This window comes from Sceloporus undulatus, chromosome 6 (genome assembly GCF_019175285.1).
Source record: "Sceloporus undulatus isolate JIND9_A2432 ecotype Alabama chromosome 6, SceUnd_v1.1, whole genome shotgun sequence".
NCBI lineage: Eukaryota > Metazoa > Chordata > Lepidosauria > Squamata > Phrynosomatidae > Sceloporus > Sceloporus undulatus.
In genome coordinates this window covers 89,309,646-89,331,797 of record NC_056527.1, presented here as the reverse complement: position 1 = coordinate 89,331,797, position 22,152 = coordinate 89,309,646, and the positions used below count along the sequence as shown (strand labels likewise).

The following is a 22,152-nucleotide window of genomic DNA, read 5'->3' as shown; positions in this document are numbered from 1 at the left end:
TTCTAGGTGGGGCCTGACCAGAGCAGAATACAGTGGCACTATTACTTCTCTTGATCTAGACACTATACTTCTATTGATGCAGCCTAAAATAGCATTGGCCTTTTTAGCTGCCGCATCACACTGTTCACTCATGTTCAACTTGTGGTCTCCTTGGACTCCTAGATCCCTTTCACACGTAGTTTCATTCAGCCAGGTGTCACCCATCCTAGATCTGTGCATTTTATTTTTCCGCCCTAAGTGCAATACCTTACATTTCTCCGTGTTGAATTTCATTTTGTTAGCTTTGGCCCAGCTTTCTAGTCTATTCAGGTCATTTTGAATCTTGATCCTGTCCTCTGGGGTATTAGCTATTCCCCCTAATTTGGTATCATCTGCAAATTTGATAAGTATGCTCCCAATTCTGTCATCCAGGTCATTGATAAAGATGTTGAATAGCACTGGGCCCAGGACAGAGCCCTGTGGGACCCCACTGGTCACTTTTCTCCAGGATGAAAAGGAGCCATCGTTGAGCACCTTTTGGGTTCGGCCGGTCAACCAATTACAGATCCATTTAACAGTTCCTTTGTCTAGCCCACATTTTACAAGCTTGTTTGCAAGAATGTCATGGGGAACTTTGTCAAAGGCCTTACTGAAATCAAGATATACTATATCCACAGCATTCCCTTCATCTACCAAGCTGGTCATTTTATCAAAGAAAGAGATTAGGTTTGTCTGGCATGACTTGTTTCTCTGAAACCCATGTTGACTTTTTGTGATTATAGCTTTGCCTTCTAGATGTTCACAGACTCTCTGTTTAATGATCTGCTCCAGAATCTTTCCTAGTACTGATGTCAGACTAACTGGACGATAATTGTTGGGATCCTCTTTTTTTCCCTTTTTGAAGATAGGGATAACGTTTGCCCTCCGCCAGTCTGCTGGGATCTCTCCTGTTTTGCAGGAGTTTTCAAAGATTATTGCCAATGGCTCCGATATTACATTTGCCATTTCTTTTAATACCCTTGGATGAAGTTCATCTGGTCCCGGAGACTTAAATTCATTTAGATTAATAAGGTATTCCTCTACTATCTCTTTACTTATTCTGAGCTGAAATTCCTCTATTCTGTTCTCTGCTCCATTATCCTCAGGTTGAGCACCCTTTGCCTTTTCTGAGAAGACTGAGGCAAAGAAGGTGTTTAGTAACACCTTCTTTGGCTTGGACAATCCTAATTTTATTCTTCAATTTTATATCTTTGTCTGACTGAAACCCAGGGTGGAATCACCACAGTACTGACATTGTTGCCAGCTGCCACTGTACTCAGCACAATTCATATAGTCACTAGGGGCCAAGAAACAATATTAATGCATACTAATATTAAATACATTGCTGATACAAAAGATACCAGCCAAAGGGATCAGCATTTGTTTTCAACTTTGACATGCCAGTTTACACAACATTATTACCAGCCGTTATCTTAAATCAGGAAAACTAGACATGATGTTAAACTCATCTGTATATTTAGGGTGTATTTTTCAAAATGCATATTGCATCAGCTAGGAAGATTGATAATTTGCAAGAGCAGAGCAGAAGAGGACTGTAACTCTGTGAATACTGCACCTAGCACAGCCATAGCAGTTATGGCTAGAGGATTCTGGGAGCTGCAATCAAAAAATAATAATCTTTTTTTCAACCTCTGGAGGCCAGCAGAAATGGAGGGAGTAAAGGAATCCTTATTTGTTTTCCTGCTGTGATCCTGAAGAATATTCTTCTTCTGAGCTGGTATTCACTTAGTTGTTGTGTACCTTCAAGTCATTTCCAAATTATGGCAAACCCAAGGCGAACCTATCAAAGGGTTTTCTTGGCAGGGTTTGTTCAGAGGAGTTTCCCTTTGCCTTCCTCTGAGGCTCAGAGAGTGTGACTTGTCCAAGGTGACCAAATGAGTTTCCATGGCTGTGCATAGATTTGAACCGTAGTCTCCAGAGACCTAGGCTAATGCTCAAACCACTACACCATGCTGACTAAGAGAACAAAAATGTTTCTTTTCAAATGCCAGCTCAGATCCCAGTGAAGAAAGAAATATCTAAATTATACTTTCATATCTGGTATGATGTGCTGATGTATCAGTCCTTCTCCCCTGCCACCATGCCAGTTATTATTTTCATATTTAATTTCTTTTAAAAAATCTGCACCATTAATGCAAAGATGCCTGCATGGCATGTGCAGTTTGATCTTTACAAGCACAAAGCCTTCTTGGTTCTTCCTCATAGGCATCCCAGTCTACAGAGCTGAAGACTTCCTTCCTCAGCTGCCCACAGTCCAATTACTTGGCAGCCTCTCCTCTACATTTGCTCAATTCAGATGTTATCAAAGATGTGTCCACACTGCAGAAATAAAGCAGTTTGACACCATTTTAACTGGCATGACTCTGTCACACACAATCCTGGGATTTGTAATTTGGTGAGGAACCAGACATCCCTGACCAAACTACAAATTCCACAGGATGGGGCCAAGAGAGTTAAAGTGGTATTGAACAGCTTTATTTCTGCAGTGTGGAAATGCTGCAAATCAGCCTGCCTGAGAAGCAATCTCCCTTCCTTTGCTCTGATCCACAGCAAGGAGGGCAAAACAAACTAGTCATATTTTTTTTCTCCAAGAATCAGATAACAATCAGCCTGAGTTAAGGGTTAATTTTATTCCCATTAAATAGACATGTTGGGGGAAAATTTCATAATTAGCAAGGATTTGCCTAAACTTGCTGATTAAAGTAACAAATCCTCCATGGTATACAGATGTGGCAAGAGGTTAGGGAATATCAATCATTTCCTTGACATGTCTGCTGTTACTCCCTGGATGAAAGCCATGTTCCTCTTGAGTTTTTTCTCCTTCTTCTTCTTCTTCTTCTTCAGGAAATACAGTTTTTAGAGAGGATAGGAGGAATTTTTTTCCTCAGTGCTAAGAGGTGGTGGTTATACCTGATTCTGAACATGTGGATCCAATAGGAGAGTCAGTAGCATTGCCAGCCCCAGTGTCACCTGGTGACAGGGGACAGGGCTGATGAGGGGTATGGGCAAAGGGCCACACTCACTCCTTCTTCTTCCCCATGGTGGTAGTGGCCTCCTCACAAGGAGACAACTGCCACCATGGGAAAGCAGGGCTTGGTGGCCTCAGCCTTGCCTTTCCCCATGGTGGTGGGCTCCTCATGAGGAACTTCTGCCACTGCAGGGAAATAGGCTTAAGGGTGCTCAGACTAGTCCTTCTCCATGATGGTGGCAGTTCCTCATGAGAAACCAGAGTCACAGGGAAACAGGGCTAGGGGTGCTCAGCATTGTCCTTCCCCACGGTGGTGATGGCTCCTCATGAGGAAGCGCCACCACCATGGATAAACAGGGCTGAGGGTGCTCAGCCTTGTCTTTCTCCATGATGATGACAGTTCCTCATGAGGAACCAGAGCCATGGGAAACAAGACTGGGGGTGCTCAGCCTTGTCCTTCCTCACGGTGGTGGTGACTCCTCATGAGGAACCACCACCACCTTGGGTAAACAGTAATGGAGAGCTCAGCCTTGTCCTTCTTCACAATGGTGGTGTCTCCTCATAAGCAACCACTGCCACAAAGAAGCAGGGCCAGGTGCGCTCACACACACACACAGTGGGAGGATGGCTCGATTAGGTGTCACCTGTCTTCTAGAGTGGCACCCGGTGTGGGTTGCACCACTGCGCCCACCCAGTGATACCACTGAGGAGAGTTTGTACATATTTCACCACCAAACACACCAAAGTTCCATCTTTTCTTTCTTCGGGTGTAACTTCAGCTGCACACTTAAAGATTAAAGCCAAAGTCAGCAAAGTTCTTTGGTCCCTTTCTTGACTCATGTCTATCTGGAAGTTTTTGGTTTGGTGGTAGTTTGGTATCATTGGCATTGGGAGGGTGGTGAAGGTGGGTTGGAGAAAGACAGACTGTTGGATTGCAGCAGAGGGTCTGCAGTAAACAATGCAATAAAGCTTGACCTGGGAAAGAATGGGATTTTACCTATAGTAGTTTGGCAGTGGAATACGCTGCCTTGGAGTATGTTGGAGTCTCCTTCTTTGGAGGTTTTTAAACAGAGGTTGAATGGCCATCTGTCAAGAGCGCTTTGATTGTATTTTACTGCATGGCAGGAGGTTGGACTGGATGACCCTTGTGGTCGCTTCCAACTCTGTGATTCTATTATTCTGATCCTACTGTAGATATGTGCTTACATACAACAGGCAAGGTAAACAGTTGCTCCCAGAATCGCTTACTGAGTATATATGAAGAGCAAACAGAAAAAAAGGGGGGAAGCAGACTAGCCTGCTTTACCAGCTACTGAAAAAGCAGAGATCTAACAGTTTCTCCACCAAAATGGAAATCACTTTTTAAAAAGTGGAGGCTGTTGAAAGAAAAAAAAAGTTATTTTTGTAATTATTTGGCAGACTCTAGAGGAGTCAGAATGTTTTTGTTGACTTATGCAAGGCTTACCTAATTTGGTTATTTCATTTCACAAATACATGATGTTAGTTTTGAATAAGACGTTTACTGAAACACATGGAACTGCTAGGGTTTATTTTTTTTCTTTTTCATTTTGTGCTGTAGGAGCCTATCCCTATTCTTTCCACGTTATTTCTTCCTCTGGTGCCAAGTAGTTGTGACTGGTAGTTTATGTGGCATTGGGGCAATAAATCTGCTCTATGTTTTATCCCAGATTTTACAGATACTGTATTTGCTGGTATACTGTCTGAACGTATAGACTTGTGTCTGTGGGAATTAGAATTGGGCAATTTCATAATATATGTATCCAGTAATGGGCAGTTATTACATTACTAATACATAGGAGAGCTTGCAAAGTGGCTGACATACAGTAGTGTCACTAGAGTTGGTGTTACTCGGTGTGGTAACTCATGGTGACACTCCCACCCCATTGACCTCCTCCTATTTCACACCATACAGAATCCTTAGGAATGCTTTTTTGCACTAATGTTACTCATAAATCGTAATTCCCGTATACCACTGAATATAATGCTAATAGTTCTGACATAAAGAACTAGCAAAATTATAATTGTACCTTCAAACTACAATATCACATGCACAACCTAAGGGTATTTACATATACATAGTGAAGGTTTGTTTAAAATGTGATGCTTTGTTAAAAAATTTAAATGTGTATGTGTGTGTGTGTGTGTGTGTGTGTGTGTAAAATTTTGAAATTCTGGGCCCTCTTCTTTCTCCTCTGACTGAGCTTCACCCCATTCCCACCATCTCTTAAAGCATTTTAAAGGGAAGCCGATAAGTGCCACAGCCCAGTTCTGACAAAAGATAGGTATTTGAGGAGAAGTGGTGTCACACACACCCCTTAGGGTGTCACCTGTTGTGGTTGGCACCCACTGCACCCTCTAATGATGCCATTGCTGACATGTATTGGGACTGAGGAACAACAGGATCAATGTGCATCAGGGACCAATGTGCATCAAGACCAATGAACATCAGTCCTCTTGTGTAGTGGTCCCTTCATGCATTGGGATACCAGTTAGGAAGTATCAGCACACATGAGGATATTCTTGCAAGTGTTCCTTTATGCATCTTTGTTATTCAGTATGGCCTTGAGCAGATAGGCTAAGATAGTAATGGCTGACCCCATGTTATCCTGGCACAGGTCCCAACCCAGATTGGTCCCCAGGCTGGTACATGGATGGGTGGGTATTTACACACCCACCCACTGCTGCACCCTGGATCTCCTATGACCACACTGCCCTCCATCATTGCCACTAGTAAGAAGACCCCTGTTGCTGCACGTGATGTGGAAATAGGTTGCCTGGCTGCATCCTTGTAGCCAGCTGCCTTGTTTCCATGTGAGATGCAGTGACAGGGGTCTTCCTATTAGAGCAGGCCTGCACAACATATGGCCCGGGGCGCACGTGGTCCATTAAAGGATTTTAGGTGGCCTGCAAGGATGTGGAACGACTTCAAGGCTCCTCCACTGCTCAGGGTTTGCCACAGAGTTCACACAAAACTCCTTTGGAAACAGCAGGTTATTTTAACCTGTGCTAAGGCCCCTTTGACCTGGGATTGGGCCTGATCCACATCTGGTCTGCCCAATCCCAGCCTGATCCTAGCCTGGAGTTAATGGCTCACATCACCCAAATAGGATGAAATGAGGCCAGGGGGGGACACAGGCCTTTTGGCCCATGTAAACAAGCCCCTAACAGGGTTTGTTATTGCCTCTGCTGTTTAGCATTATAAAGTTATGTAACATACATCATGACAGAGGATTCTGGCCCTTGTTCACATTGTTGACCTTATTTTTCAGATATGATTAGCACCTTGGATTGTGCGTTTAAAGGTCTGACTGAAATCTAGAGTGGATGTACTACTGCACTGACATGGAAACCAGCCACCACAGCTAAGAAAAGACCTTCAAAATGAAGAGAACTAAATCATCACTTGACATAAGGTCCCAGCCCAGCCTGTCTGCTCACTAGGTCCTAGTTTGGGTGTGGTGGGGATGTATGTGAAATCAGAGCTAGATGGGAAGAGCATGGCAATGACAAAGAGAAAGGAAAGGAGGCAAATAATCTTCTGCTACTTTAGTGTCCATCATCTTCATCTTGATCTATAGGTTCTCAACATAAAATGTCAAGCATCCAATTGCACATAAGATCCTTTGTGTAGACACCCAATGGGAGAGAGCGAGTCAATGTGTGGTACTAGAGGGGAGTGAAGATAGAGTAAGTTAAAAGAGAAGCTCCCAAAGTTGGAGAAATGCTGCTGCATGTAGTGTCTTAGGATGCATCTACACTGTAAAAATAATGCCATTTGACACCACATTAAGCGTTATAGCTCCATCATATGGAATCCTGGGATTCCAAGGTTTTTAGCCTTCGACTAACTGTTCTTGTACCTCAGAAAATCTACAAATCCCAGCATTTTCTAGGATTGAGCCATGGTAGTTAAAGTGGTGTCCAGCTGTTTTATTTTTCCAGTGTAGATGCACCCTCACAGTGTTCTGATTCCCATCCTTTTTTTAAAAAACTGCTTCCCACTGGTATGGAGTACATTTTATCTGCAATGGTTCACATTTTTTCATATGGAAATTCACATGTGGCTTGTGTAAAACACTGAATTATATTTCTGGAAGAAGAAATACAGGGCTGATGAAGAACCTAATCTGCCTGGAAAATCTCTTGCCCAAGCCTGAATTGAAATGAAAGTGATAACATAGCACATGGTGAAATCTTGCACAGTTTCTATTCATTAGTGAAAGAGCCTATGTGAGGCTATGGTGTTAGTCTGGGGCTTCCATGTTCTACTTCCTACAGAACCACATAACTAACTGAGTTACATTGAACCACTTGTCTCTCAGCCTGACCTTCATCACAGAGCTGGAATAGGAATATGATATGGAAAAGAGGAGTCTTGTATGTGCCTTGGGCTTGCTGTTCCCAAAGTAGGATAGAAATATAACAAAGAATCAAGGAAATGCAAAGAGATGTTCTTAGAACCCTGTGCTTTTATTTCTAAATAAGAATATGTGTGTGTTCAAAATCCTGATTGATATTAATAGCTGGGAAGGAGAAAGTTGAAAGAAAAATGTCAAAACAAATGAATCATGAATTGGTGGCTAAATGATATGGAGGAGGAGGAGGCGTGGGATGTTGGGAAGTTAAATGAAAGGGAATTTTTTAAAAGAAAGAAACTTTTTTGCACGCTATAGTTGGGTGTTGATATGGATGACTTCTCTGTTAATGCAGAAGTGAGATGAAGTTGAGTTTCAGTGTGGATTCCCTTCACTTTTTTCACATGTTGGAAGGAGGGGGAGGAAAGAGGGGGAAAGGATGGAGAGAGAGAAACTGAGAAAGGAACAATCCAATCTCTGTGACATGTCTCTTGCATCTGGAGAAAAATATGTCAATCTATCTTACAATACCTTTTGTCTTATTGAACTTAAAGAAAAATACTTGTAGAAAACACCGCTCCCTTTGGGATGAGTGGATATTTTTCCATGCAAGCACATGCTTTGAGCTAGCCTCACCCATCAGGGTGTGTTTTGGCAGCATGAGTGCTTTCTGGTAGTAGAATAGAACACGCCCCACAGTGACAACTATAAATGGAGCCCGACAAAGTTGGAAAACCTAGCTCTTTCATGCTCAACCAAGCCGAGTAACAGTCTTGCATCTGAGCCTTCATCCATCACTTCCAGAATGTCTACCTACTATCAGAGTTCCTCTTCTTCTTATGGTGGTGGTGGTATGGGATTTGGGGGTGGCGGTGGCTCCACTCGTATGTCCTCTTCCCGCCTGGGATCAGCCAGCATCCACGGGGGTGGAGGCGGTGGCCGTGTCTCCACTTCTTCTGTTAGATATGTCTCTTCTGGAGGAGGACTCGGAGGTGGTTATGGAGGCAGCTTAGGAGGTGGCTATGGTGCTGGATTCATGTCTGGTGGAGGTGTTGGCTTGGCTAGCGGCTTTGGTGGAGGAGCTGGTGGAGGTTACGGTGGAGGCTATGGTGGTGGCTTCGGCGGAGGCTGTGGACTTGGTAGCGGCTTTGACTTTGCGGTTGGAGGTGGTGATGGAGGTCTCCTCAGTGGAAATGAGAAGATCACCATGCAGAATCTGAATGATCGCTTGGCCAATTACCTGGAGAAGGTGCGGGCTCTGGAGGAGGCAAACTCCGATCTGGAGGTCAAGATCCGAGATTGGCATCAGAAGCAGGCACCCACTAGCCCAAGCAGGGACTACAGTAATTATTACAAGATTATTGAGGACCTCCGTGACAAGGTAGGGTCATCTAGAAGGGAATGTGTATAGGATGGAGGGGGATTGCTTGCGGCAACCTCCATCTCCATCATTTTAAATTGTGAGTGTAATGGGGACATGATATATGTCTATGATCTGATGCTCTTATTCCATGTTCTATGGGGAGAATTTTATCTAATATAATTCCAATTGCAGTACTATGATTTTTCTTTTTTCAATCAAGCCAAGCGGAAAACAAATTTGTTTGACTTGTCTCTCTATTAAAAAAAAGGGAAAAAAAATTATATATATAAAAAACAGCCTGATGGCACTAAGAGATAACAAAAGCCAGCATCAAGAAGTGATCAGGAGTGGTTACAAACAATACATTTCCTTAATCAGTTTGTGGTGCAGGAATGCGAACTAATAAGAAATGTGAAGCATGCTGCTTCATTGATTGCAACAGAGCTATAAAATTGGTTGGGTTGCTAAGAGAGAAACTGGATAAGATGGGATGCATGCTGTTAGGAGTTATGGGAATAGCTTTAAAGAAGTAAATGGCAGGTAAACATCTTTTTGCAAGCAAATATTGTGAATAGAGCCTGTGGGGCATAGTTGCTTGAGTGGTGGCTCTGGGAGATTAAGGGCCTAATATCCACCTGCCTATGAAAACCCACTAGGTGACTTTGCGCAAGTCACACTTTCTCAGCCTCAAAGGCAGGTAATGGTAAGCTTCCTCTGAAAAACTTCTTGTCAAGAAAACCCAATGATAGGTCACTATAAGTAAGAAACAACTTGAAGGCACACAAGGACGAAGTGTGAAAAGTTTTCAAAGCCAGTCATTGTCAAAGGGTTGACGCTCTTCTCCCTGCCTCCACCTCTCACTAGCCCTTCCTCTGGCTCCTGATTCAAATATGGGAATTGTGCTTGCTGTCTACATTTGTCTACACATTCATGCAACAGCTGAGGGGAGGAAAAATGGGAGTTGCAGTCCAAAAGATATCTCCCCCCACAAGCCCCAGATAATTTTGCAAATACTGATTCATTGTGTTTGGCCCAACCATTTTTTACCCACCCTAAAGTTAAGTACTGGGGAAACCATCTCCTCAGGCCTGGGAAGCTTCATCTCCTTAAGTTTTGCCTGTCGGGTAATGTTAAAAGAACAGGAGTAGCAGTAAAAGTATAGGCAAGCAATGACTGTGCATCTGTATAGTCTGAGACTTATTCAGCTTTCAAGATCATAAATTAGAAAGAGTGTCCCTATTGTTGTTGTGTGTTTTCAGTTTATTTATGACTTATGGCAACCCAAAGGTGAACATATGATAGGAAGCGGGTGAATTTGTTCAGAGAGGCTTGGCCCATGCCTTTTTCTCAGTGTGCAACATGCTCAAGGTCATCATGGCTGACCTCCCAGTCTTCTAGTCCAACACTCAAACCATTATCATCATGCTGGCTTTCCTAGACCTATGTGTCTATATTTTGCCTTGAATTAAGCCTTCAGCCAGGAAATGTTTCGCTTCCGCTCCAGATTGGGTGGGGCTGGCTGCGGTTATTCCATAATCAAGACAGGCATTCTGTACAGGTTCAGAGGCCTTCCATTTCTACTTGGGTATAACTGTTGTGTATAAGGTAAAAAGAAAAATCTGCCATGTTTAACTGTGATGGATCTTTCAAACATGCAAGTCAGTCAGTAGTAATGAACTTGATTGTGTAAACTTGTTTCAGTCGCATTATCTGAGAAACCAGACATCTGATCCACTTAGATCAATATGGGCTACTCTAACTGGTAGCAAGCCTGTGGTCTCTCCCTGTCTGGAGAGGAGATAAACCCAACAGCTTAACACTGCAAAGAATATGCTCTATCATTGGATTCCTTGGATTACTTATTGCTCATTAAGACCTTTATGAGCAATAAATGAATGCATTATTATAATGTTTTGTTTTCCATTACTAATAAATTAAGATCCAATCCATGATTAAAATAATGTGGTTTAGTAGACCACCTTTAAGTAGTTTGATTCTTGGATATTGGTTCAGACTTGCTGAAAATGGACAAACCATTCCTTACAAATATCAATTAGTGATGTTTTTCATAGAATCATAGAGTTGCAAGGGGCCTCATAGACCACTAAACTGTCCAGGCACTCTTTTTTAATACTACCTGCTCTCCCTTATGGCCAAAGAAGTGTAGCTTCTGTTCTCTATGCTTATCCTGGGGATCAAACCTTACTCCCTAAATACCTTAAAGGCACCAGATCTTGTCTGGTCTTGGAAGTTAAGCAGGATCAGCCCTGATTAGTACTTGGATGGGAGACTACCAATGAATACCAGGTGGTGTAGGCTATATTTCCAAGCAAAGAATGGTTATTACTTGTCTAATAAAACTCTAAAATTCATGAGGTTGCCATAAATTGACAGGTGACTAGAAGGCACACACACAAAATTCACCAAGATATGTTCAACTCTGAAATAAAAAGAGGGACTCTTGCTATTTATTCTCCATATGTTCTCATTCATCCTCATGAACATCCATGGAAAGTAGACTTTTTAATTTCCAAATAAAAATGGGAACTGAGGCAGTTACAGTATAGAGTGCAACCCATCTTCCAAGAAGAACAAAAGGATGTGTGCTTAAGTCATACTGACTTCAGAGGAATTAAAATACACATTAAATGCCTTGACCTCATTGATTTCAAATCACACTGAACTTTTTCAGGATAGCACCAGACCACTCAATGGGACAGATGGAACATACACATTACTAAAGAAGGGATGGGAAAGACATTCATTTGCTTCACATTTTCAGACAGAAGTCTTCATATGTGTACCTCTGGATCAGCACACAAACTAAAACTCACTGTCCTTCAAAAATTTATACTTCTTTGAATGTTACTGGGGAGGTCTGCCATCTAGGGAGGTCTGTCACTGAGAAATGAAGGTATTAGGGAAACATGCCCAAAAGCATATAGTAGTGATAACAACAGTAAAAGTGGAATATTGTTGAAAGTTTAAGATCTGCCGGCCCTACTCCATAGGAGAGAGAGGATGAAGGAAACTAGTCCAGTGGGTCAGAGCTGTTAAATTGTGAGCGATGCAGGTAGTTGCACCATCTAGGGAGATGCTTATGTGAAAGGTCTCAGAAACCTTCTTACACAAGCTTGTCAATAGTGCACCCACTAGTGCAGAAGACAGTTGTGCTGGCACAGTGTACTGGGCTGACAGGATTCCAACCTAAAAATGCATTACAATTCAAAAACTGTTTGCAAAAATATGTATATCAGGCAAAATTGCTTACAATTGTGTATATATCTGGAGGATTGCAGACAAATATAATAAATATTTCATGAAAATATTTAGGATAAACCCATTTTAAGAGAGGAAATTTCCTCAAACTGTGAGACAAGAAAAATGAGAAACTGGGAGAAAATAAAACTGAAAAAAGGATCTTACTGCTAAGCTATATTTTATATTATGAGCATTAGCTTAGGTGATCCTCAGGCTCCCATGCCTCCTGTCTCCAGTGATAGAAGTTTTCATTTCTAGTTTAGGTTACTGTGTGGTGCAGACCTGAGAAATGATGGTCAACCTTGGCTCTGATATAGTGAAACAACCCTGTTTTAAACCATCGTCGGAGAAGTTGGCACTTTCCAAACATACACACATGCAATCATCATGAAGATTGGCCAGACTTTATTGGGCTACTGTGGCTTATCAAAAATGGAAGTAGAGGCTTCCCACTGCTTCCTTGGTGCCACACCAGGATAAAAGAATGAATAATCCTGAAATCCTAAAATTTATCCAAGATCCAGAAAGAAATCAACTGGACTAATTTCTCTTCAGAAGAAGCCTGGAGAATTTAAGATAACTGTACATTTTACTTTCTGATCTATCATGCAGGATAACTATTACCCTCTAGTTTTGTAGTCATCGTTTCAAAAATGTATTGTCTTGATTCCTTGGAGATGTCCCAAATGTGTGAGATTTCTACCAGTGCATTCTCGGGTTAATAATTTTCTTCTTTTTGTCAATATTCATGGACACTCTTATCTTATTTCTCTCTCTCTCGCAGATTTTTGCCACCACCATTGACAATTCTAGGATCATCTTAGAGATTGACAATGCTAGACTGGCTGCTGATGACTTCAGATTGAAGTAAGTATCTTTTCACCTTTGTCTTCCATTTCCCAAGGTCTCTCTGTAGGGACAAGAAGGTAGAAAAGGTAGAACAGGGAGTAGAGTAGGGGGCAGACAATATAAGTTTGACCAGTATGGTGGGAGATGTGTTAAAAACATCATCTGAATGCCTAGAAGAAGAATGTAAGGAAAACCATTCCTCTCCCACTTATTCTAAATTCTTGACTTTTTTTTCCTTACACATGCGCAGATTTGAGAATGAGCTGCACCTCCGCCAAAGTGTTGAGGCAGACATCAATGGCCTGCGCAGAGTCCTGGATGAACTCACTCTGGCCAAATCTGACTCAGAGATGCAGATTGAAGGTCTGAATGAGGATTTGGCCTACCTCAAGAAAAACCACGAAGAGGTGAGTGAAGGGAAAAGGAAAGGAGGAAAGCCCCAGCTCAAAATTCATTTTGGGTTACCTCTTACAAATAGTCCAAGAAAAGATATTCTCCTTTTGTCATGATTTCTTGTATAATGTGTGTTCTTAAATACCTATCCAGAAGTCCACAAATACTGTTGCTAGGTCACTGGTGGCAACCTCAAACTGGGATTCTGGGTACCAACAAATAAATCCTCCAATACACTCCATCACATTAACCATTTGTAAAGTTGTTGGTGAAACAATCTCGCTTTCAAAATGGAGCCAGGCTGCATCTTACCATGAGATAAGGCAGCAGCATTGTGTTATCAGGGAGGGTGGCTACATGTGCACATACATGCACAGCAACTGCTTCAGTTCACAGTATAATAGAATCATAGATTTATTGGCTACCAGAAAGGATGGCAGACTACAATGTTCAAACAAATTTGTAGACAGACCTCCTTCCCCTAGGGATCGATCAGACAGGCCAAAATAAAGCTGCTTCAGGCCACTTTGTAAGTGTGCTTTTTAAATGACACATGTGCCCTAAGAGGCCAGAAGCCACGCCAAAGCCATGCTCCAGTCCTAAGGGCTGAAGCGCAGCTTTGGCTCAGCTACTGTCATCTTAAAATGTATGTGTCATTTAAACAGCATACCTCCAAAGTGACCCAAAGAAGATTTATTTTGGCCTGTCTCTTCAGGCCCCTAGTGCACAATATCACTTATCCATGGGAAAGTGATGGGATTGCCCATCCTAAACATTAAGGCTTTGAACAATTCCGTGACTGCTTACAGAATGATGAAAAGATGCAAATGTTGCCATTTGGTGGATCCTCATTGTTTTGTCTCAATTCTTGTCTCACCAAGCTAATGAAAGAATACAACACTCAGTTGACTGGAAAGGTCAGTGTTGAGATGGATGCTGCACCTGGAGTCGACCTCACCAAAGTTTTGGCAGACATGAGAGAACAATATGAACATCTGGCTGATAAGAATCGCAGAGATGCTGAGGCCTGGTTCTTCAGCAAGGTAGACTCTCCCCCCCCCCTAATGATTGTGATCGTTCTATTTAAAACATGTCTACTGTTTTATAATGAGGTATATACTACTTAAATTGTCTTGAATCTTTCCAAAGAATCAAGAATATTTTCTTTAATCAGAACTGAAAATTCTTTTTTAGAAAGCTGTAGCACCTCTCCCATAAATCAAATGTGGTTGAAAAAAGTCTCATTCAGAGCTTGGAAGTTATTTTTAGTTATGTAATTCATTACTCTCTTCAACAGAATTCATTACTATTAATGCTATTTGACAGATAAGTATTTGCTACATTGATGGGTTTGATACTTGTTACTTTTTTGGTTCCTTTACAAGAAAAAAGGGGAAAAAATCCAAAACAAAAGAAAAATTTCCTAGTCTTGTGGAAAGGCAGTGTGTAAACAAAAGTGATTGATTAATAGATTGAAATGGCTTGAAATGTGAAAAGGTTCCTGCAAAATGCCCTAAAAACATCACCCATTTAAGTAATGAGTAAATATTGTTTGTTACGTGGAAATATGCTAGCAGACATTATTATGCCCTCATTATCCCCAAATGAATAATGTTACATATCACATTGTTGCATATAATGCATTACTTTCTAGATCTGGTTGTAGAATCATAGAATTTAATACATTACTTTCCAGATCTGGTCACTTAGGTTTACAGAGAATTCAATTGGTTTTACATTTGAACATCTGCACAAAGGTTTGTTAGCCAGTCTGTAGTATATCAATTTCTCCTAGGTGCATACATAATCTATGAGATATCTGTGACATTATTATTTTCCTCCCATGCTGAGGATGTGTGATATTTTTTTACCTATATATATATATATATATATATATATTGTATTTGAATCCCCTTCTCTCCAGACTGAAGAACTAAATCGCGAAGTTGCCACCCACACGGAACAGATACAGACCAGCAAGAGTGAGATTTCAGAACTCAGGCGCACAATACAGAGTCTGGAAATTGAGCTGCAGTCACAGCTTAGCATGGTATGCTGTTGTTCCCTTGCATAAATCAGATCAATGGAAGAAAAATCATAATAATTAATGTACAAATACAAGCCCAGTGGGGAAAACCAATTAACATCTTTGTCTACCAAACATGGTCAACCAGCGGTCTTGGACCTCAGAATGGGGGGGGGGGGTTGAACCTGGGACAATTGGGCCCCTGTTGAACCTCTTCAGGAGTTATCAGTCAGAAATACACTAAATGATCAACACTAACAAATATTAAGACGCATGTCATTGAGCCCTCCTAGGAGTAACTGTGGCTGCCTACAATCTATTTTATGAACACTTTCTTGGAATAAGCTCCACTGAACACATGGAAGCCACTTCTGTGTGCACAATGCATTTGTAAGAATCTTCATATTTAGGCATGTTTTGGATGGTAAGGAATGGGGAAAATTATTTGCCCTCTCCCTCCAAGTCCCTGGGAGTGATGCATGTCCCATTCACCAGGTGTTGTTGGGTAGACATAACAGGGCTTCTTGGTAACAACACCCCAACCGTAGAATTCCCCCAAAGGGGAAGTCATGCTGGCTCCATCCCCTTTCCAGCTTACCAATTGTATTATTTAGCATGACCTCCAGTCTTTAAAATGAGGGTTGATTTCTTGGGCTGCTTTAAGTGTCTGTGGTTTTTAAATTATTGTAAAGGTGTGGTTATGTTTGTGTATTTTCTTTAAGTAGCTAGAGCAGGCTGCAAGGTAATAAATCAATACTTCATATAGAAGATAGATAGATAGATAGATAGATAGATAGATAGATAGATAGATAGATGGGAGGGAGGGAGGGAGGGAGATAACTGATAGATTCAGTTATTCACAAGGACTTACAACTTTCTTTTTAGAACATTGATTCTTAGCTGTTCCTGTGGAATTGTTCTTCTTGTGGAATAATCTTCCTTTGCACCTTTGACTGGAGGAGGATCTTATCGGCTTTTGCAAAGGGTTGAAGACCTTCCCCTTTGATTTGCCAGACTGCTGAGTTACTGATTGTGCCTAAGGTTGCCAAGATGGGTAGTGATTGATAAGGAGTTGTTTTAGTATATTAGCATATTATGTTAACATGTTAGCATTTAGCATTTTTATTGTCTGTGCTTTATCACCATATATATATATATATATATATATATATATATATATATATATATGCTTGATGTTCTATCATTTGGTGGAAAAGGCTGTATAAATAAACATTATTATTATTATTATTATTATTATTATTAGTGTTACGAATGAGATTACAATTAATCATTCGCATGTAAGGAGATTTTCAAATTCTAAGACCTCTGATTTTGATCTCTCACTAGAAAGCAGGCTTGGAAAACAACTTGGCAGAGACAGAAGGACGATATTGTGCCCAGCTAGCTCAGATCCAGAACTTGATTTCAGGTGTAGAAGAACAACTGGCAGAGCTGAGGTGTGACATGGAACGCCAGAACCAGGAATACAGAATGCTCATGGACATCAAGACACGTCTAGAACAGGAGATTGCCACCTATCGCAACCTGCTGGACAGTCAGGACTCCAAGTACGTAACTAGGCCATTGAAATAAAAACAGAAAAGAAAGGAGAGGTCCTGGAATACTTGTCAGTTTGTAAGTTTTTAAACAAAAAAAGAAATTAGTGCACTTGGATGGGAGACTGCCAATAAGTATCAGGTGCTGTAATTTGATAGGAAGGAACTGGCAAAGCACCTCTGAGTATTCCTTGCCTAAGAAAAACTCATGAAATGCATGAGATCACCATAAGTCAACAGGAAATGTGAAGGTACATATACATACATAGCCCTGCCTCCTGTGTATTGTTTCTAGAGTAACAATTTAGTCTTGCTTATGGTGAGAAGAAAGGTTAGCTGAGAGAGCTAGGAGAGATCAGCAACAGCAAAAACAACTTGGGGCTACATCTTGCCCGGCCTCAGTTTAGATGAATGTAAATTTCATATTATTTCCATCCATAAGGACAAAAAGTGTTGTCCTAAAGTGAGGATGGAAATTGTGGAGCCTTCAAAGGCCATGTTGGGTTCCCTCCTGGATCACTTTCCATATTATATTTTCTCACTAGAAAAACAGTTTGGTCAAAAAAAAGGGGAGTTGACGTTGGCTCTTTGGCCAGTTCAGTGGTGTCACTAGGAAATGTGGGGGTGTGGACTGCACAGGGTGACACCCGAGAGGGTGGTGCACATCTGGTGGGATGATACACCCTACGGGACTGGAGTGTCTGCTGGGGAAGTGAAAAAAGAATTGTGTCCCTTTCTCACTTGCCCATCAGTTGCACCAAACTGCAAATGACCCAGGCTGCTGGGGGAGGGGGGGTTAATGACTTCCATTTAGGTTCCAGCCATATCCCAAATGTCTCTCTGGAGGCCACGGCAGTCTACAATCCCAACTGCTCCCCTTGCACCAGGTGACATCAGCTGTAGGGACTCCACTGAACCAGTTCACATTATAACTGGCTACACAGAATAACATTTCATTCACCTATAAAACCTCAACCTACAACCAACTCATTGTGTGCATTGATTTTCACACGCAAGACTGAAGGTTTTGGCATGACTATGTAAACACCACAGCTTGAAGGTCCATCCCACTATGGTAGAAGGTGTGGAGAAATCACTTCTAATAATGAGTCTGGTTGACTTTGACGTGTACATCAGGCTGATCTAGGCAAACAGTGTAGAGATGTCCAAGTTATTGTGCACATGGATACACTTTTCCCCTCACACACCCCTATGTGGACAAACTGTAGCATTTTTTACACATTTGCATAGAAATACAGAATTGAGAATTCTTTCATGGGGTCAGCTATCCCAATGGGCTGCCCTATTAAAAGGTATCCTATAACTTAAAGTATCCTCTAAACTACAAATGCCTAATGACAGAGGTTTCCTAGGACAGTTATGTACATTAGTCCATCCCAACATTGCTCATTGTTCCTTTTTCTTTTTTCTCCTTTTCAGGTTGTCGGCATGGTCTCCAAAGGATGGTAAGAAAGATTTCAGCTGATCTCTAAAACTACACATTAATTGGGCCTTGCTAACTATGACATTTGTTGGGGAAATGTGCTTGTGGATTTAGACTAAACATGTTGAAATGAAGGGTACCTAAGTCATTTATCATAGCTATCTTAAATCCTAACTTCAATATTTAGAACAGGTTCACTGAAATCAAATTACTTTTTGAAGTTTTCAAAAATTATTTATAAGACCACATGAGTAACGTAAGTTCCATTTATTTCAACAGATCCAGTTCTAGGTATGACTAAATATAGGTCCAACCCATGATCTTTATGGCAAAAGTATTAGTTACAAAGTTGGCTTTTGTTTTTGGAAGTCTTAAATTTCTAGCATTGAAGAGAGTGAAATATTGAAAATCATTCATATCTGGAACTCTTACATTCCCTGCATTCTGGTTCCTTTATCACTTTGCCTGCTCTTTTTTTGGATACCTAAAATGTCTTTCAAACACTTAACTGAAGTTTTAAGTTACTGTAATACTAATAAGTGACATCACATTTCATAGGGAGGAGGACAATTTTGTTTGGGTGCAATACCCTCAATTTATTGTCCCTATAGCTATATCCCCGAGTTACTCCCAATAGTATCATGCTGAAATCCTGAGACAAAGTTTTCTTCCTTCCAAGGTGCTCTTTGCCCCAGAAAGAAACTTTAGTGACATATTTTGAAGTTTGTCCTTATCTTGACATCAAGCCTACTTGCAAAAGGCGATATAGGCAACTTTGCTACACGAATTAGCAGACTTACCATCCTTTTCCTCCCTGGCAATTAATCTGCTAGTATAACAGGACTCCTGTTTTGTCCCAAATTTGCCTATTTCAGGTAGCAAGCTGCAGTACAGGGCCAACCCTACCAGGAGGCAGAGGATGCATCTGCACTGCAGAATTAATGCAGTTTGGCACTGCTTTAACTGCCATGGCTCAGTGGTATGAAATTTGGGGATTTGTAGTTTTGAGAGATATTTGGCCTTCTCTTTCAGAGAGCTCTGGTGCCACAACAAACTACAAATCCCAAGATTCCTGACAGTTAAAGCAGTGTCAAACTGCATTAATTCTGCAGTGTGGCAGCAGCCAGCGTCAGCCAGATATGTCACATTTAATGTATGCAGTATTAAATCACAGCAAACTGCTTGTTATTAAATTTAATATCACTGTCTGTTCATTGCCAGGCAGGGTAAACCAGAGATAGAGCCAATGCACTCTAGCGGCAAGCACATAATAGTTAAACAGACATGTGCACAACTGAATAAACAGGTACTCTTGGGTGCTGTGCCAACAGGATGTTTCTTTGAAGGCACTTTAACCTAGCCAAAGGATCTGCAGAGCTGAGATGGCTATAAAAATGAGAGTTTAAGGCAAGGATAAGAAATGTGCAGCCCTCCAGATGTTGTTGCATTGCAACACCCAGCAGTCCTCACCACTGGCTATACTGACTAGTAGGGCTACTGGGAAGGGTATACGCCTTGATTTCCATCCTGGTCCAAGATGCAAATCCAATCTGTAGTTCAAGGTAGATATGATCAGTTGACTCACATGTAAATCCCATTGATTCAATGGGTCTGTTTTACTTGGGACCAGCAATTGAATGTAGGCTTAACATTGCAGCACAGTACATTTCCTTGGGAGATACTCTTTCTGAGCTTAGTGGAGCTTACATCTGTCCAGACATGCATTGGACCACACTGTTATTCAGCAGTACATGGTTACTTAGTGAAATAGAAAAGTCAATATGTTATGCTGTTTATGGCATTAGAAATTCAATATGAATATGAACTGTTATAGAGTGTATCCACACGGCAGAATGGCAGCATTTTTATCCCACTATAACTCCACCTTGTGGAATTCTGGGATATGTGGTTTCAAGAGGGACTTAGGATTCTCTGCTAGAAAGCTCTAATGCTGTAGTTTAGGGTGTGTGCTGGAGAATCCTAAGCATCTCGGCAATCTACAAAGCTCAGGATTTCATCAGCTAGAGGAGTTAGGGTGGTGTCAAGGAACTATAACTCAGCAATGTGCATACATCCTTTTGTCTTATTGGGGCATATCCCTTACCTAGTTGCTGAAGGATGTTTGGACTAATGCCAGATGTAAGACTCGTATGTTCTTGTGGTGAGCCTTCACTGTAAAGCATGGACTTCACAGTGTTCTCTCTTTACACATTTTTGCTCTCTTTTTCACAGCATCCTATGGCGGAGGTAGTACCACTGTCACCTATGGTGGAAGCAGCAGCGGTGGTGGTGGTGGCAGCGGCGGCGGCAGCGGCAGTGGCAGCGGTGGCGTCAGCTACGGCGGCGGCAGTGGCAGCATGACCAGCAGCACCACCAGCACCACCAGCAAAGTCCGTTCCAGCAACTACTGAATCTCCCATGGAGTGGTGGTCTGATTCTGACAACTACATGTATCTGCAGGAAGAGCCTTCCTCTGCTTTCTGCCTGCCAGAGAAACACAAAGCATCCTTAAGATGTCCAACGCTTGCTAAGAGAAGCACCCCTCGGCTTGGTCTCTCCCTTCATGGCATCTTCTTACAAGCTTTGCCTCACAGCAGGCACACCTATCTGTGTCATTCTCAATGATAATAAAGAAAATGCCTTCCAGCACGGTTTTGCAAATAAATATTGGTTGGTTTATTGTGTTGCTGTCCAAAACAATTGTGTTTCACAGTTTGGTACAGACCTGATGCTTAAGACAAATAACTAGAGTTGTGAATGGCATCAAATTTGTACATACTCAAAATGGAGCCTTAGGTGGGGCTGACTTTCTCCCCTATCTTTTTTCTCCTCAAGTCCAAATTTGAACCCTGAGAAACTGAACACAACCCATATGACTCAGGAAATATTTTCAAACCTACATGGTCTTCTCCTTCATCTCCTTCATATTTCTAGAATCACCGGTTGAGAGTAATAAATTACACATAATTTAATTACCTGTAATAAACATTCTCTCTCTCTCTCTTGGCTTCCATGGTAATGAGAACATAACAAATCTGCATTTCAAAAGTAATGCAACATGAACAAAGTTACTTTATCAAAGCAGACTAATGCTACCTAGTTAGTTAGCAAAATTACTTTTAATAGACATTTTAAGCAGCTGTAGAGGCATTGTGTAATAACTCCCCCCCAAATAGTTTTAATCACCAAGTAGCTGTTGATGGGGGGCTCCAGATTTTTATCCAAATTCTAAAAGAGCTATCTAAGGCATTGGAGCTAAAATGGAGAGTAGATTTCTTGTCCCACTGACATGGAAGCCACACCCTCCAACATTTTACAAATGAAATCTGGGACACATGTGACCAAGCAAGATCAGAGTATGGTTAAGATGGTAAACCTTTGACTTTATCACATGAGGCTAACAAGTGGAAATTTAACAGGATAAAATTTTCTTTGGCCAGTACTTATCATGTGACATCGTGTTCTTCCTGCAGCTGTCTTGCATACCATTTGTTATTCTAGTGCATCTTTTCATTGATGGGCAAAACCCATCAATAGGCTCTCAATCTCACTACTATTCAATTATTGCCTTCATACGATAGGCTTCTTCCGCTGCAGTTCTGCTTCTCTTGGGGAGTTGTGTGGTGTGAATGAGTGGAATTCTGCTCCTTTTTCCCCTCCCCCTAACAGAGGTTACAACTACCAGCAACTTCCCAAAGCTGGCTGCTATGTGCACATTCACACAACAGCCAGCTTCAGGAGGCGATTGGCAGCCAAGACTGCTTCCACAGGGCTGCTGTGTGAATGTGCATACAGTAGCCCCATGCTTTGGGAGAGGGGAGAAAGAGTGATCACAGCTGCCAACCATCTCCTAAAACTGGCTGCAGTGTACACATTC

General features: G+C 41.6%; 1 protein-coding gene across 1 annotated transcript; it reads left to right on the top strand.

Annotated features, from left to right (window-relative positions):
* Positions 1-8,139: 8,139 nt before the first annotated feature.
* LOC121932981 (keratin, type I cytoskeletal 15-like) lies at positions 8,140-20,919 on the top strand. Its single transcript, XM_042472144.1, has 8 exons — positions 8,140-8,764; positions 12,792-12,874; positions 13,107-13,263; positions 14,131-14,292; positions 15,174-15,299; positions 16,623-16,843; positions 18,272-18,297; positions 20,508-20,919. Exons 1-8 carry the CDS (start codon positions 8,189-8,191, stop codon positions 20,684-20,686), a joined length of 1,530 nt encoding a protein of 509 aa, XP_042328078.1. The 5' UTR covers positions 8,140-8,188; the 3' UTR covers positions 20,687-20,919.
* The last annotated feature ends 1,233 nt before the right edge of the window (positions 20,920-22,152 follow it).